This window comes from Pleurodeles waltl, chromosome 3_1, assembly GCF_031143425.1.
Source record: "Pleurodeles waltl isolate 20211129_DDA chromosome 3_1, aPleWal1.hap1.20221129, whole genome shotgun sequence".
NCBI lineage: Eukaryota > Metazoa > Chordata > Amphibia > Caudata > Salamandridae > Pleurodeles > Pleurodeles waltl.
Genome location: NC_090440.1, coordinates 1,973,282,674 through 1,973,297,273, shown reverse-complemented (window position 1 = coordinate 1,973,297,273; position 14,600 = coordinate 1,973,282,674). Strand labels below are relative to the sequence as shown.

At 42.6% G+C, this 14,600-nt stretch overlaps 1 protein-coding gene across 1 annotated transcript in view; it reads right to left on the bottom strand.

The window, feature by feature from the left end:
- Window positions 1-11,051, bottom strand: part of LOC138285875 (multidrug and toxin extrusion protein 2-like) — a 724,302-nt gene extending 713,251 nt beyond the window's left edge. Inside the window, exon 1 of the mRNA XM_069226367.1 lies at window positions 10,858-11,051. Within this exon, the coding sequence (XP_069082468.1) occupies window positions 10,858-11,004 (147 nt within the window). The 5' untranslated portion in view covers window positions 11,005-11,051. The remainder of the gene's footprint in view (window positions 1-10,857) is intronic.
- Between the last annotated feature and the right edge of the window lie 3,549 nt (window positions 11,052-14,600).

Sequence of the window (14,600 nt, the reverse complement as noted above, 5' to 3'; positions counted from 1 at the left end):
GTAGAAGTAGTTGTTAAAATGAAAGGAAACTAAGGGATGATGTGTAATCTCTCTGCTTGGTAGGAGACAACCCAACACAGAAAAGTACATTGAATTCCTATGCCTCCAAGTCCCTGTAGCAATGTTTTGTGATGCTCATTGGCAAAGGAGAGGTCTTACAACATATGTATGTCTAGTCCATTAGAGTAAGCGGTCATTTTGTTATAATTCCAGTGACAAGGCAGAGTCAGTACTGCAAAAAATTTGATAGATGTGAGTGAAAAATTGAATTCGAGGTAAGACTTAAAATAAATATAATACCTTGCCAAGGTTAGATATTATCAGAACTAATACAGGGAAAGAGTTTAGAACTCTTTCCTAAAGTTGCCTAAAATCATCCCTGTAGTAGCCTTTCCTGATTGGTCAGCCTTTGACAGGCTGAACCAAGCCCCCTTAATGAGGTGATAAGTGGCCTGGGCTGAGACAAAGGAACCATCTGGTGGGAGGAGAACTGCAGCAGCAGATGTGTGAGTAGGAAGGGGGCTGGGTAGCCAAACATGTCTTCAAAGGACGGGAAGACAGTTTGAACAGAAACCAGACCTGCCCCATTTCCTGCACCTCAAGACAGATGGAAGCCCTTAGAATTAGATTAGGGGAGTGGCTGGAAGGGGAGTGTAGGGGAAAGTTAGCCACACCTGTGGATGAGCTTAGCCAGACCTGAACCTTCAGAAGAGAATTTTTCAGTCTTGAATTTTTGACAAACAGTGGTTTCTGGGACACAAATGTACCACACTTCACAGGAAGTGGTCACCACAAAGGGTGGCACTTTTTACCCAATTGGCCAGGGGTGCCCTCCCGCTTGCCAGCCCAGAAACCTGGATAAAAGTGAAAGAGCTGTCCAGCACCTCAGATCCCTGCTGGAAGAAATCAGAATGACTGCCCTTCTGAACCCTTGGTCTGCACCAAGAAGGACTACACTCACAAGGACTGCACCTGCTGCATACTCTGGCTTTCACCGCAAAAACAACTTTGCCTTGCTTCTTATGGTTCAGGAATGGACTTTCTTTAAGCAACAGGTACAAAGTAGCCACCAAGAGACCCCTGCATCAAGTCCTGCAAGAAGAATCCAGCTGACCAGCGTTTAGTAGACATTTAAAGATTTGACCAGGTGCATTGTGGGAATTGTAGTTCCAACTCCCAGCTACTGGAACTTTGGACTAAGTTTGTGGACATTTCAAGACCCCAAAAGGATCTTCTGAAAAAAGCTCAATAAGGTGACCGACCCATTGCTGACAGCCAACCCGGCAAAAGTTGAACTGCAACCTGGCCTGAATTTCAGGTTTGCCCTGCTGAAGCTCTGGAGCTTTTCTCCGTAGATGAAATTTTCAGGGGTTCACCGAGCCAAACTGCCGTCATCGAACCACAAGCTGGCCTGAGGAGGAGACCCACTCAATGTCGAGAGAAAAAGCTCCAAATATGTGACTAAGTCCGAAGGTCAAAATTTGGCCAAAGCCTACAGCTGAGTGAATTCGACTTGGGCTCCATTGCGGTCAGCCTCAAACTTTGATTTTGTTCCGTTCAAGCATGACCAGATGTTCGCGGTTGGCGCTTTTCTAATTTTAAGCACTAGAAAGCACATTTTTTATTTAATCTTTCACTACACTGGATTTTTGTTGTTGTAATGTCATTTTAAAGATAGAAACTATTTTTATATTTATTAATTTGTGTTGGAGTTGTATTGTGTGTTGTGTCTTTCTTATTTACTGTTTTGTTGATATTAAATGCTTTACACACCTGTCTCCTAAGTTAAGCCTGATGACTCATGAGCCAAGCTACCAAAGGTTGATCAGGGGTTTATTTGAGACCTTGACTGGAACTTAGGTGTGATTGTGGCCTTATTACTAGCTGTAGGTACCTACCTGCACCTACCAATAATTAGGCCTGGGTGGAGTTCGTGGAAAAACTCTGCTGAGCTACGCAGAGTTCTACGAGCTGTGGAGTTTGGATACGGTGTGCTGTTCGCACTGATTTTCAGCGCAAGGGTTTCTCCCACTTTGTAAAATCAGCGCAAGCTGCATCACCCGGAGCGCCAGAGGGTGCTAACTTCTTTTTACCGCTCAAGTAGATTATCTACTTGAGCAGTAGCTTCCTCAACGTGAGCAACATCTTTCTCATCAAGAGCAGTTATGACCTACCACAACCGCTCGCATTCAGAAATCTCCCTTGTGCTCACCAACTTAGCGAATTTTCTTGCTCGTGCGAGCGAGAGAAAAAACTCTGCTCTGCGTTATTTTGTATAGTTTTTCAAAACTCCACATTCCGCGAGGAGTGCAGGGTGGGAAAAACTCTGTGATCTCCACTGGATTTCTTCACCCACCGGTACTAATAATCCACTTTGCAACACGGTGCTAATGTGACAGCCTAATTCCAGCATCCTGAGCAGTAACTTCACAAGGTTAGGAAGAGAGAGGAAATGTGAAGGGCTGGAATGATTAATAGGGAGGTTAAAAGTTGTGTTGGCTATCAGGTGGATAAAGCCAAAAAAAAAGGTATAATGAAAACATAGTAGTGAGGGCAGCAGACGAAATGGACGTATGGTATGTCTATTTATGGTTATTCCATAATGTGAACATGGCCAAAAAGCAGCAGAGCACTGTTTAGGGTCCAAGGTAATAATACGGCCAACAAATGATTGGAGAAGTAGCTATTGCATGAGTGCAGATGTGGACTGTTACTGCATTGTAATGCATTGTACTTCAAAGAGATGTGTCTTTAGTTTTTTCTAGATTGGAAGTGGGTCATGATAATGTTGATTGTTATGCTGAAACTGTTCCAAAACCTTGGTGCATAGATTTGAGTGGAGAAGAACTGATTTCATTCTGATGGTGTCATTGCTGTACGTGTGCCAAAAGCCACAGAAGTTGGTGAGTTTGCCAGACAGGCAGGGATACCAGTCATTATGGCTTTGCAGACGCTAGAGATGATTTTGAAGATGGTGTGGGCTGGCAAGAGGAGCCAGTGAAGTTCTATCAGGACTAGAAGATATGGTCATATTTCTTCAGGTCATTGATGAAGTTTGCTGCAGGGTGATTTTATGGGGGTTCTAGTGTGTAGTCTGGGAGACCATGGAGCAGGGCACTGCACCCGTCAAGAAGTGTGAGTTCAAATGCTTGAACAGCAGTATTGAAATTGCTCTATGAGAGGAATGGTTTCATACTTTTTAGGAAAGAAAGCTTGAACCAGAAAAACGTGTTTCTCTTGGTAATGTACTCTCTAAGAGGCTGTTGCATAGGTTGATTCAGTTATACAGTGGGTAAAAGTTCTTTGAATTAATTTAAATTGATGTCATTCACCCAGGTATTAACCATTTGGTGCTTGATAGTCTTGGGAAACAACAAAAACGTTGTTTTGTAGGTGTTGATAGTAGGTGTTCAGAGCAAATATTGAACTTTTAATTTTGTGATACCACAATATGATTAGAAGAATATTGTGATGTAGGAGATATCTTTGACAGGAATATAACAGGTAAAAATATTATTTTTGTAGTTATGGTTTCAATTTTTGTTAAATATACCTTTTACAAATATTGTCTGTATTACTAACGTTTTTGTTGATATTTTGTTATTTTTGTAAGTGTGTTTATATGTTTTTAATATTGGTTTGGAATGCTAACACTATTGTAAATTAAATTCAGTATTCTGTACATGATTTTTCATATTATATTTATGTAAAATATTTATTTTTAAATAATGAATATTTGTTTCATAGCCAGTTGTTGGTTTATAAGGTAACAGGACAGGGACATATTTTGAAATACACATTTTTGTTTCTTAATTTAGTTGGTATTTTAATGTGTAAATTTATTATTTTTAATGTTCAATTGTACAAATGTATTTCTGATTTTTTTTATTATTATATTTGATACGTATTTTACAAATATATTTCGCAATTATATTTTTAAAAATTTAGAAATATTTACTTTTCAAAAATTAAAGAATAATGTTACTATTGCATACTTGAAATTTATAAATTGTTGTCGTGAAATGTTACATACTTACAAATAATAAATAAATATGGTGGATTAGAATTTTTATACATTATTTAAATCTGATTGTTTTCACAGAGATTATGTATTTTCTTTTATTTGCAAATACAGTGTTTTCTGTATAGTTATAATCTCTGAATATTCATGTTTAAATATTTGCAGTCGTTTTTTATTAAAATGTTTAAGTTATTTGGAATTGTGTTTGGGTGGTTTTAGTGGGTGTTATATTTATTAATGTGTATATTGATATACATATCAGTAGTTTACATGATGTGGTATAAAATATACAGATGTTATTGTGTTAGCCCTTGTCTACAAAGGTTTATATTGGATTGGGATTAGTAAATCTGACACATGAAGGATCCAACACCATTCCCCCAGATGCTACAGACTGGAGTGGAAATAGTAAATTTGACCCCTTTAGTGTTTAACATTTTCCCTTAGATAGTTTAGGTTGGAGTAGAAATACTAAAACTGGCCAGTTTATGTGCAACACATTCCCTAGATGGTTTAGATTGGAGTGGAAATGTTAAATCTCATCAATTTAGTGTCCAGCACCTTTCCTAGATGGTTTAGATTGGAGTGGAAAGAGTACATCTGCCTACCTTTTTGTAACAAATACAATTGTTATGCCACAAAAATTATTTGCCATATTCTAGAATATTATTTTAATTTGATGCATATTTGTTTTGTAGTTACAAACATGTTGTATTGTAACTTTTATTTATACATTTTATTCTATATACATGTTATTTTATTATACGTGTTACATATTATTTTCTTCACATTTGCATTTCTTATCACAAGTATATTGTTTACTACCATTTTTGTTATAGAATGTACATTCTCATTCAAGGAAATTAATTAGTACTATTTTTTTGTAAATTTTTATTTTGATAGTACATTTAATACATGTATTGCAAATACGTTGGTATTGGTTTATTACATTTTTTAAATGATTACATATTTAAAACATTTTTTTTAAAACATATATTTTATTTTTTGTACCTTGATTTTAATATTTGCAGCTATTTTCAAAGGAAAATATATTTATTTTAATTTTCATTTTTCATTTAGAGACCATTTTTACTGCTATCTGTATTTTGTATTCATTTAACATTTTTGTTGGCGGTTTTGGTTCCTGATGGTTGTGGTTCCTTGTTGCTGCATAAGTACTAGAGCAAGGCTGATTTTATGATATTTTTAAGAGTTTGGAGGGTGTGGAATGTGAGTTGTGATGTGTACTGCATAGGTTTTGGAAAAGGGCCCTCTCTGAAGGATCACCCCAAGCTTTTTGTTTTCCTCCTCCCCTTTTTCTGACCTCGTTTTTGCTGGCTTTAGGACTCTGGGCACTTAACCACTGCTAACCAGTGCTAAAGTGCTTGTGATCTCTCCCCTAATCATGGTAGCATTGGCTCCTACCCAACTGGTATATTTAATTTAGCTATAGGTCCCTAGTAAAGTGCACTATATGTGCCTGTGGCCTGTAAATTAAATGCTACTAGTGAGCCTGCAGCACTGATTGTGCCACTCACAGAACTAGCCCCCTAACCATGTCTCAGGCCTGCCACTGCAAGGCCTGTGTGTGCAGTTTCACTGCCACTTCCATTTGGCATTTAAAACTACTTGCCAAGCCTTAAATTCCCCTTTCATTACATATAAGTCACACCTAAGGTAGGCACTATGTAGCCCATAGAGCAGGGTGCTATGTACGTAAAATGCAGGACATGTAAATGTAAGTTTTACAACTCCCAAAGTCTTCCCAAGTCATTTTTCACTATTGTGAAGCCAGCCCCTCTCATAGGCTAGCCCTGGAAATTCCCTTAGAAGGTTTTTAGTGGGTAATTTCTGATCTGGAAGGAGTACATTGCCATGTGTGGTATGGTTGGAATGGTAGTGAGAAATGCTGCTTACTGGTGAAGCTGTATTTAACATTAGTATTTTTAGAAAGTAGACATTTCTGTGCACTTACAGCCTGTCTCCAATCCACATCTAGTCTATGGTGGTTTTGAGCATTCCACCCAGGCAACCACAAACACAGCACACTCAGCTGCATGTGCATTCATTTGCATAATGATGGGTATTTCTGGGCAAGAAGGGTGGAGGGTCTCTCCCTTACACTTCAGAGGCTGGTAGCCTGACCCCACACAAAGGACTGATAACTCCACCACAGACCTCCTTGCAGACAGGGCTTAATTGAAAGGGGAACTTGTGCACTTCAATACCACTCTCTGAAATTTCCCCCACTACAAAGGCACATTTGGTTAGGTATACTGGCTCTGTGACGCCACCAAATAAGACACTTCTGGACCTACAACTGGAATCTGTCAGAGGGATTGCTGCCCAAAGGACCCATCTGGACTGCTTTTCTGGAAGGACTGCTCTTCTGCTTGTTGCCCTGATGCCAGTTGCTCCCTGACTCAGCTGGAAGGACTCTGCCTTCCCGCACGAGATATCTCCCAGGGCTTATACTGAGCTTGCCTCCTGTTAAGAAGTCTCAGGGCCATCAAAGACTTCATCTGAGAGAGAAAATCTATTGTGTTCAAAGATTCAATGCAAAACTTGCAAAAATTGACGCAGCACCTGTCTCGTGGCTGAAAAATCACTGCATCACCTACCGGATTGACGCAGCATCTGCTTCATCCTCCCACCACATTTTGGATTTTCCATGCATCGTCCATGGGCATCAAAATATCACCACATCGCAATAAAGAGCTAAGGTTGCTCACCTAGAAATCGAGACATCACCTTGCCTGTGAGGAAAGAATTAAGTAATCACCTCTGCTGCGCCAGAAAAATTGATGCATTGCTTTATTTTCCAACGCATCACCTCCTCCGCAGCCCTCTGCTTCGTTATTTTTGTAACATTTCCCAGCTACTGTGTTTTAAAAATGATACAACCACTGATTCTTATGGATTAAGACTCATCTAAGCCTTTAAAAGTGATAGCTTGACCTGTGCATATTGGATTTTTGTTGTTTTGGTCTTATTTTATTCAGATAAATATTATCTGTTTGTCTAACCTGGTGTGGAATACTTTTGAGGTGTTTTCACTCTGTTAGTATATGAGTTATTGCAGAAATACTTTCCACATTGCCTTCTAAATTAAGCCTGCCTGCACTCTTGATAAGTATCATGAAATTAGTCATGTTGTACTTGAAATCCAGCTGAAGGACATTGGTGAGTGCTAGTCCTGTTTTGAATGCTGCCACATGGAGGTTGCTTTGCATAAAGTGGTTCCCAACACCAGTGACTACACACCCGGGGAAGATTACCCTTGCAGTAACAATCTGTTTGATGAATAGTTACGAAGGTACTCGTTTTTAATTGTTATTCTGCAATCAAACTTTGCACTTAGGGCCTCATTAGGAGTTCAGCGGACAGTTTGCACAGTCTGCCGAACTTCCGACTGGGAGGTTGCCGCCACACTGGCTACCTCTCTGCCAAACCCATTAGGAGTTTCCCGTTGGGCTGGCAGGCGGAAACTGAGGTTTCTACCTGCCCGCCACCCTTGCAGTGAACAGGCGGCAGCATTGTCTCCAGCTCATAATCAAGCTGGTGGCAATGCTGCTGCCGCAGGGTGCACCAGCTTTGCAGTGCTGACTGTCTGCATAGCAAACAGTGAACATTGTGATGGTGCTGGGCAGGGGGATCCCTGCACTGCCCATCCCAAGTGTAGGAGGCCCTCTGTACCTGTTCTTCTCAAACCTTGTCATGGCAGTAAATCCGTCTTGAAAAGGCTGGTGGAGAATGAAGTCGTAATCAGCAGGGGGGCGCTGCAGACCAAAGACCTTACCTTCAGGAAGCTTCTCCAGACCAGGCTGTTCGAGCAGTAGCAGCACCTTCCCCCCTACCTTCTCCCTCTTCCCCTCCTCAGCGGCCTGAGATCCTCACGGGTGAGTAGTGCGCTTTACAAATCGCTGATTGGATTCATTGATTGATAATGTTTCTGACTCAATGACTCCAAAATAGAAAACCTTTTGCTCAACACTAAGGCCCAGATTTACTAAAGGGTTGATTTGCCCTTGCATCATGCAAGGTGATGCGAGGGGAGGAGTAATAATCAGAAATATAACATTGTCTTCTTGTTATGTGTCTTTCTAAGTGTGCTGCATTCTGCAGTACACACATAAAGAGAAACAAAAGTCTCAGAGGATTGTTTTTGTGCCGGAAGGTCTCTCTTCCTGCACAAAAACAGTCCTGTCTGCAACACAGGCACCTTTGCATCTGTAGTTGCCTAAATGTTTTGGCCCTAATTACAGTTATAATTTGTGTCCCTATTTTTTAAAGCCCGTCCTCCATCACACTACTAGATACTATGCCCCAAGTTAACAGTCCATCTCTTGTCACTCACACCACCAAAACGTTTACCACATATGTTCACAACAAATACAACTCTGCTAATTGCACACTCTTCCAGGTTGTAACATGCAAGCTGTCTGCACTGCAGCAGGTGCCTGCAATATAATACAATACATACAACTCTGGGTTAGGATGAGAGCAGTCTTTGCTCCCCGCACCTTCTGGGTATAGCAAAAGTTTGAGCGAAACTGATTCTGGCATTTAGGCGCATGGAGCACCTTCAAGGATGCCCTTGATTATGTCAGTGGTGATGTAACTTATGTGATGTAATTTCCTGTGCTGGCGCTCGGCAATCACTAATATGCCAGTACAGAGAGAGGAGGATTGCATTATATCTTTGTAAACATAAGGCCTGATTTATACTTTTTTAGCACCGCATTTGCGTCCAAAGCGGCGCAAATTTACAAAATTCAATTATATTTTGTACGTTTGCGCCGCCTTTGCGTCACAAAATGACGCAAATGCGGCGCTAAAAAAGTATAAATCAGGCCCATAGTGTATTGGCCGTCTCCATGTGACGCATCACAAGTAGTTTCATGCAGCAAATGTTAGTAAATCTGCCTTCAGGTGCATCTTCAACCTCCCAATCCTCTAGCTATCATAGGTTAGGCAATCATTTATACCACCATGCAGGAAAGTAAAAACGAAACCTTCAACTCAAAAGAATGACTTGCCCTCTTTGATACGGTGTATCTCGGTTATCAGTACATACTCCAAAGCACTCTGCCCTTCCCTGGGCCAGTAGGCCAACCCTTAGTGTTGGAGACTTCCATGACGTACTCCCACAATTACGCCAGTTCAGTCCCCCCATATGCCAAACCACCAATCCACCTACCTCGAAGGCTCTGATTCTAAGTTGTGAAGAATAATGTGAGGTTTGTAACACACCTGGTAAATACCTCTTGCCCTAAGTGACGTGTTTACCATCTGTGGTAAATATGTACTATTTCAGAAATAAGACTTAAAAAGTGTAATCGATATTTAGCACACTGAGGCCCATATTTATACTTTTTGACGCTAAACTGCGCTAACGCAGTTTAGCGTCAAAAAGTTTTGCGCCGGCTAACGCCATTCTGAAGCGCCATGCGGGCGCCGTATTTATTGAATGGCGTTAGCCGGCGCAAGCAGACCGGCGCTGCCTGGTGTGCGCGAGAAAAACCACGTACACCAGGCAGCGCCGGCGTAGGGGGAAAATGGCGCATGGGCGTCTTAAAATGGGGCAAGTCAGGTTACGTCGAAAAAATCGTCGTAACCCGACTTGCGCCATTTATTTTCGACGCCCATCCCCCATCAACATGACTCCTATCATTGTAAAGATAGGAGTCATGCCCCCTTGCCCAATGGCCATGCCCAGGGGACTTCTGTCCCCTGGGCATGGTCATTGGGCATAGTGGCATGTAGGGGGGCACAAATCAGGCCCCCCTATGCCAAAAAAAATTATTAAAAAAAAATAAAAAAATACTTACCTGAATGTCCCTGGGGTGGGTCCCTCCAGCCTTGGGTGTCCTCCTGGGGTGGGCAAGGGTGGCAGGGGGGGTCCCTGGGGGCAGGGGAGGGCACTCTGGGCTCATTTTGAGCCCACTTGTCCCTTAACGCCATGCCTGACCCAGGCGTTAAAAAGCGGCGCAAATGCGCCGTTTTTAGCCACGCCCACTCCCGGGCGTCTCTTTTGCCCGGGAGTATAAATACCACGTAAAGGCCTGGGAGTCATTTTTTAGACGGGAACGCCTCCCTTGCATATCATTAACGCAAGGAAGGGGTTCACGCTAAAAAATGACGCACATTCCGGGAACTTTGGCGCTATTCGCCTCTAACGCCATAGTATAAATATGGCGTTAGTTGGCGTTAGTTTAGCGTCGAATTTGCGTCGAAAAAAACGACGCAAATTCGGCGCAACCAGAGTATAAATACGGCCCTGAATTCCACAAGTTCGGCAATGTTCCCAGGCTTTTTCGGGGAACAGCAGAGGAGACGTAATAATATGACACAAATCAGCATTCCGGACCATGCACGAACTTCTGTTTGCACAGGAATTGGATTTTAACCTGCAGCTAATAATCAGGGTTCAAGTGGTCCAAATATGAACTCAAACTAATTGGTAAAAGAGCTCATGTATTCCATCTTTATGGCCCAGTTACCCGACTCACCTTCTGAATCTCACTCACCTTCAAAACTCTTTACCGCGCCGACAAATCCAACCAGCTGTGCCACAAAACATGAGCAGCAAATACTACACAATGTCCCTGAGTGTTCTGCGCGCTTATCCAACCAAAACATTTACTACATTCTCCAAATAAGTTGCTTCTTAGAAAAAGGAAATCTTTCAACAGTCCAGGGACCACACATCTGAAATTATCGGGAAAAAACTACCCAGGAACGCTTTCTGAGCTTTAATTTACAGATCAAGGTTTTACAGTGCCACACGTTCATTCATTGACATGGAATGTAATACGGATGGCATTCATCCTTACCAGAGGCACGGCCAGCTTCATGAGGGATTTGACTTTGTCCAGGCAGCCTTCTTCCGGGATGCAACGACACATCAATCCTGCACATGCCCTGCGCCAAAGGGGCAGAGGCTGACAGTGGGCATAGATTTTTGACATAACAGTTCCCATCACTGGCCAAGCGGTCTATCGCCAAACTTCATTCAAGAGGTTTTGCATCTATCTCTCCCACTGAACACATACAAATGTAACCATCAAGAAGCACAAGAGCTTAATGTAGACGGATGTTTGCCAAGACACACCCTGCCCCTCCTTTCTAAAATACATTTTTGCATAATGACCTGCAGCAGAGTATGGAATTAACATGAATGATCAGATTACTGTGGAAGAGCACATTAGTAGTCCACGCTGGTTACAAGTATTTGCTCGTTCTGAATAGTTCTTAGGTACTTTACTATTTTGCAGAGCATTACAAGTCTCAGCTGTTTTAAGTGGTGATACAAGATAGCCAGTTTGGCCTAACAGCATTGCGGAACTAATATCCATCATTGAAGCTACTGAAGTGCTGATGGGGCAGGTGTGCTGCTGGTCTTCGAGTTTGATTCCATTTCTCTTCCAATGCCGGCTTTAGGGCAGTTTAACCGGAGTCACCGCAGTGGGCACCGAGTTCCGGGAGTGCTACATTTTTAAATATAGAATGGGGTTAAATGCAACTGCTGCGGAGTTCCTTGTGTTTTCCAGAATTTGTCAGGCAATAATAAGGCCTACTGCATCTCCTTCAAAATATCTGTGCCGGAGTTCAGCAAGTGAATGAGCACTAAAGATGCCTTTAAATTTTGTAATTTTATTTTTATCTTGTTACCAGGAGTGGCTCATGGGACTGGGCTAGGGCAAAGGGTGTGCGGGGGGTGGGGGGGGGGGGGGGTATGGGGAGGTATTGGGGGAGTTGGGGGGTGCAGAGGGCACAGAAAAAAAGAATAAAAAAAATGTACCTATTTTGCCTCCACAGCGCGCTCCTCTCCCGTCGCTGCTGCAGGCACAGGCTCCCAGCCTGCCCTGCGCCAATCCTTGCGCTGCTCAGGGCAGACAGACTGGCAGACAGGCTCTCTCTCTCAAGCCCAGAAACCGTGTTGCAGGGTAAACAGAGTTTATTATCCTTTCCATGTTAAAGGATTTGCAGCGGTTGCTGCTGGCAGGGGGGCGAAGCTCCTCCACCCATATGGTGGAACCATGCCTGCATGTCACATTTGCTGTGCATTTAAAGGCAGGTCAAATGTCAGGCTGTGCCTTCTGACAAATATTTAGGGGTTGTTTTAACATGAAAATACTTGTTTCTTTTTCTTTTTTTGGAGTACAAAGTTAGAGGATTTTGTAGGGTGAACTCGCTGACAATCTTCCTGGGTACAGGGAATGTGAAAGGAAAAGTTGTAGGTTATCAGATTTTTTCAAACACACAAAAACATTAAATACATGTAAATGAAATGTACAAATATTTCAAAATATAAAAGCAGTTTGAAAACCACAAATGAAGTACTTATTTTAGTAATTCTGAAGTGTGATGTAAACTAAGGGGTATATTTACAAGCCTCTAGCAGCTTCATGCAGTGCCCTACAGTATTTTCTTTAATGCTAAGGTGGTCCCCACACCATATTTCACACCATATTTCCAAAGTGGTGCAATGCAAGCCTTGCGCCACTTTGTAAATCCTTGACCCATATTATGGCTGCACCAGGCATAATGTTTGCATAGGGTTTTTTCCTCTCTTAGGAGGCCCAGAAAAAGCATGCAGTGAAATTTAAGTGTGCCATTGTTCCCTTGCTCAAGACATGCGTTAAAGTGACATTCCCATTGTTTCCAATGGGCCTCCACATGCATTGCTGGACTAGTGCCATAATTTTTGGTGGTTGACCAATGCACTACAATAGCATCGAAAATGTTGACGTTATTGTGCTAACATGTGTCATTGTGCGCTGTATTGTAAATACGGCGCTACCATGATGAATTTAGGAGGATACTGGGGGGCACAAGAAAAGTGGCGCATCACAGCGGATGCACCACTTTCTTGTAAATATACCTTTAACATTGTAATTTGATCATTACTAATCAAGACATTTTACTCGGGAATGTGCTAATGATAAATGATTAGCACATCAAACCCAATTTCCGCCCATTATTATTTGTGGCCTATATAGTTTTATTAGTAAAACCGCATGTCAGTGAGACTTTTGTGACCAGTTCAAATTGAAAATGTGCTGTCTGCAAAGGAGTGTGACGTCACGCCCTGCTTTAGTAATATATTTGCAATAGTGTACTCCAAAATGTACCACTGGCTACAGACCACACCTTTACCACCCTCCTGCTGAATGGTGTGGCTCGTTTGCTGTACTTGTTCTTTTTGAAACACTTGGATTTTTCACAATCCCTATGACTTTAGTGATTTAACATTGGATGCAACACCCTCTTTTTGAAAATTGTTCCAGCATCACTATGTTTGCTAGGGTTGTTAAAAAGTGTTTGTTGGGCTGGAAATAAATTCTTATTAGTAAAGCCAGCAATAACCACTCTGTTACATTTTAAATAATGAGCTTGTGCTTCTCACACCTCGCCCCCAAGACAATCAGGGACCTGGGGTCAGTGGCAGTGGGCACACCGTTCAGGGGACAGGGGCACAGGCCAACAGGGAAACTGGGAGGACTGCTGTGCACCAGGGGGAGGACAGGAACAGAGAACCGACTCTCCAGGAGGCACTCTCCGAGATCCTGGGAGCCTACCAACATTCCCAGGATATAATGGGCCAGATCCTTGACAACGTGCAGGAGAACAGGCGGCTGTAGGAGGGACAGTACCAGATGATCAGGGAGAGCTTGCAGGCCATCAACACCTCCCTGATCTCCATTGCAGGGGTGCTGGCAGACATAGCCAACATCATGAGGGAGGCAACAGCACACCAGCGGGCCTCTACCACTAGCCAGTCAACTGAACAACCCTCTACTTCTGCTGCCACTAGTACGCAGGAGTCCCCGCCACAGGACCCACAGGCCACCAGCATCCCTCCCCTGCAGAAGGTGAACCACCCTGCAAACGGTCCCTGCGACCCAGACAGAAACCAGAGACAATTGGCAAGACTACCGCCAGGAAATTAGACTCTCCTGATTGCCCCCCTTGTGTCCCACCCTGTCACCTTGTCCACCTTGAACTGACTTTGCTCCCCTTCCTATGGACCCTTTCACACTGCATCTGTGCTACAAACAGAATGGAACAATACCCTGGACTTTCCTCCATCATCACCCCATTCCATTTCTCATAATTTTTTAGCACTACAATAAACATCCTGGAAAACAACTCAAACACTAGTATTTCATGTTTGGAAACAGTGTATTAATGGAAACAGTTATATCCGTTGCAAATAAACTGTTTTAGAGAATAGAAATAATGACCTGTAGCTGGCTGTAGGCAGCACATCAATACACAGATGTCATTGCACTAACACCTGTAAACTGAGAATCCATATGCAACATTAAGTAGAGGTAAAAAGTGGGCAATGCCATCAAGCCACAGCCACACAGAATACACCAATAATCATAGAAATGTTAAGTTGCACTGTCTCACCTGTGTGTCATTGAAAGTACTGACGGATAACTGATGTTCTGTTGTCCTCATCCTTATCTTCAGCCTCTTCATCCTCACTGTCATCAGGGTCTACTGCTGCCACGGGGGCATCTCCAGTCTCCTCCTCCTGCAGAAAAGGTACATGGCGTCTGAGGGT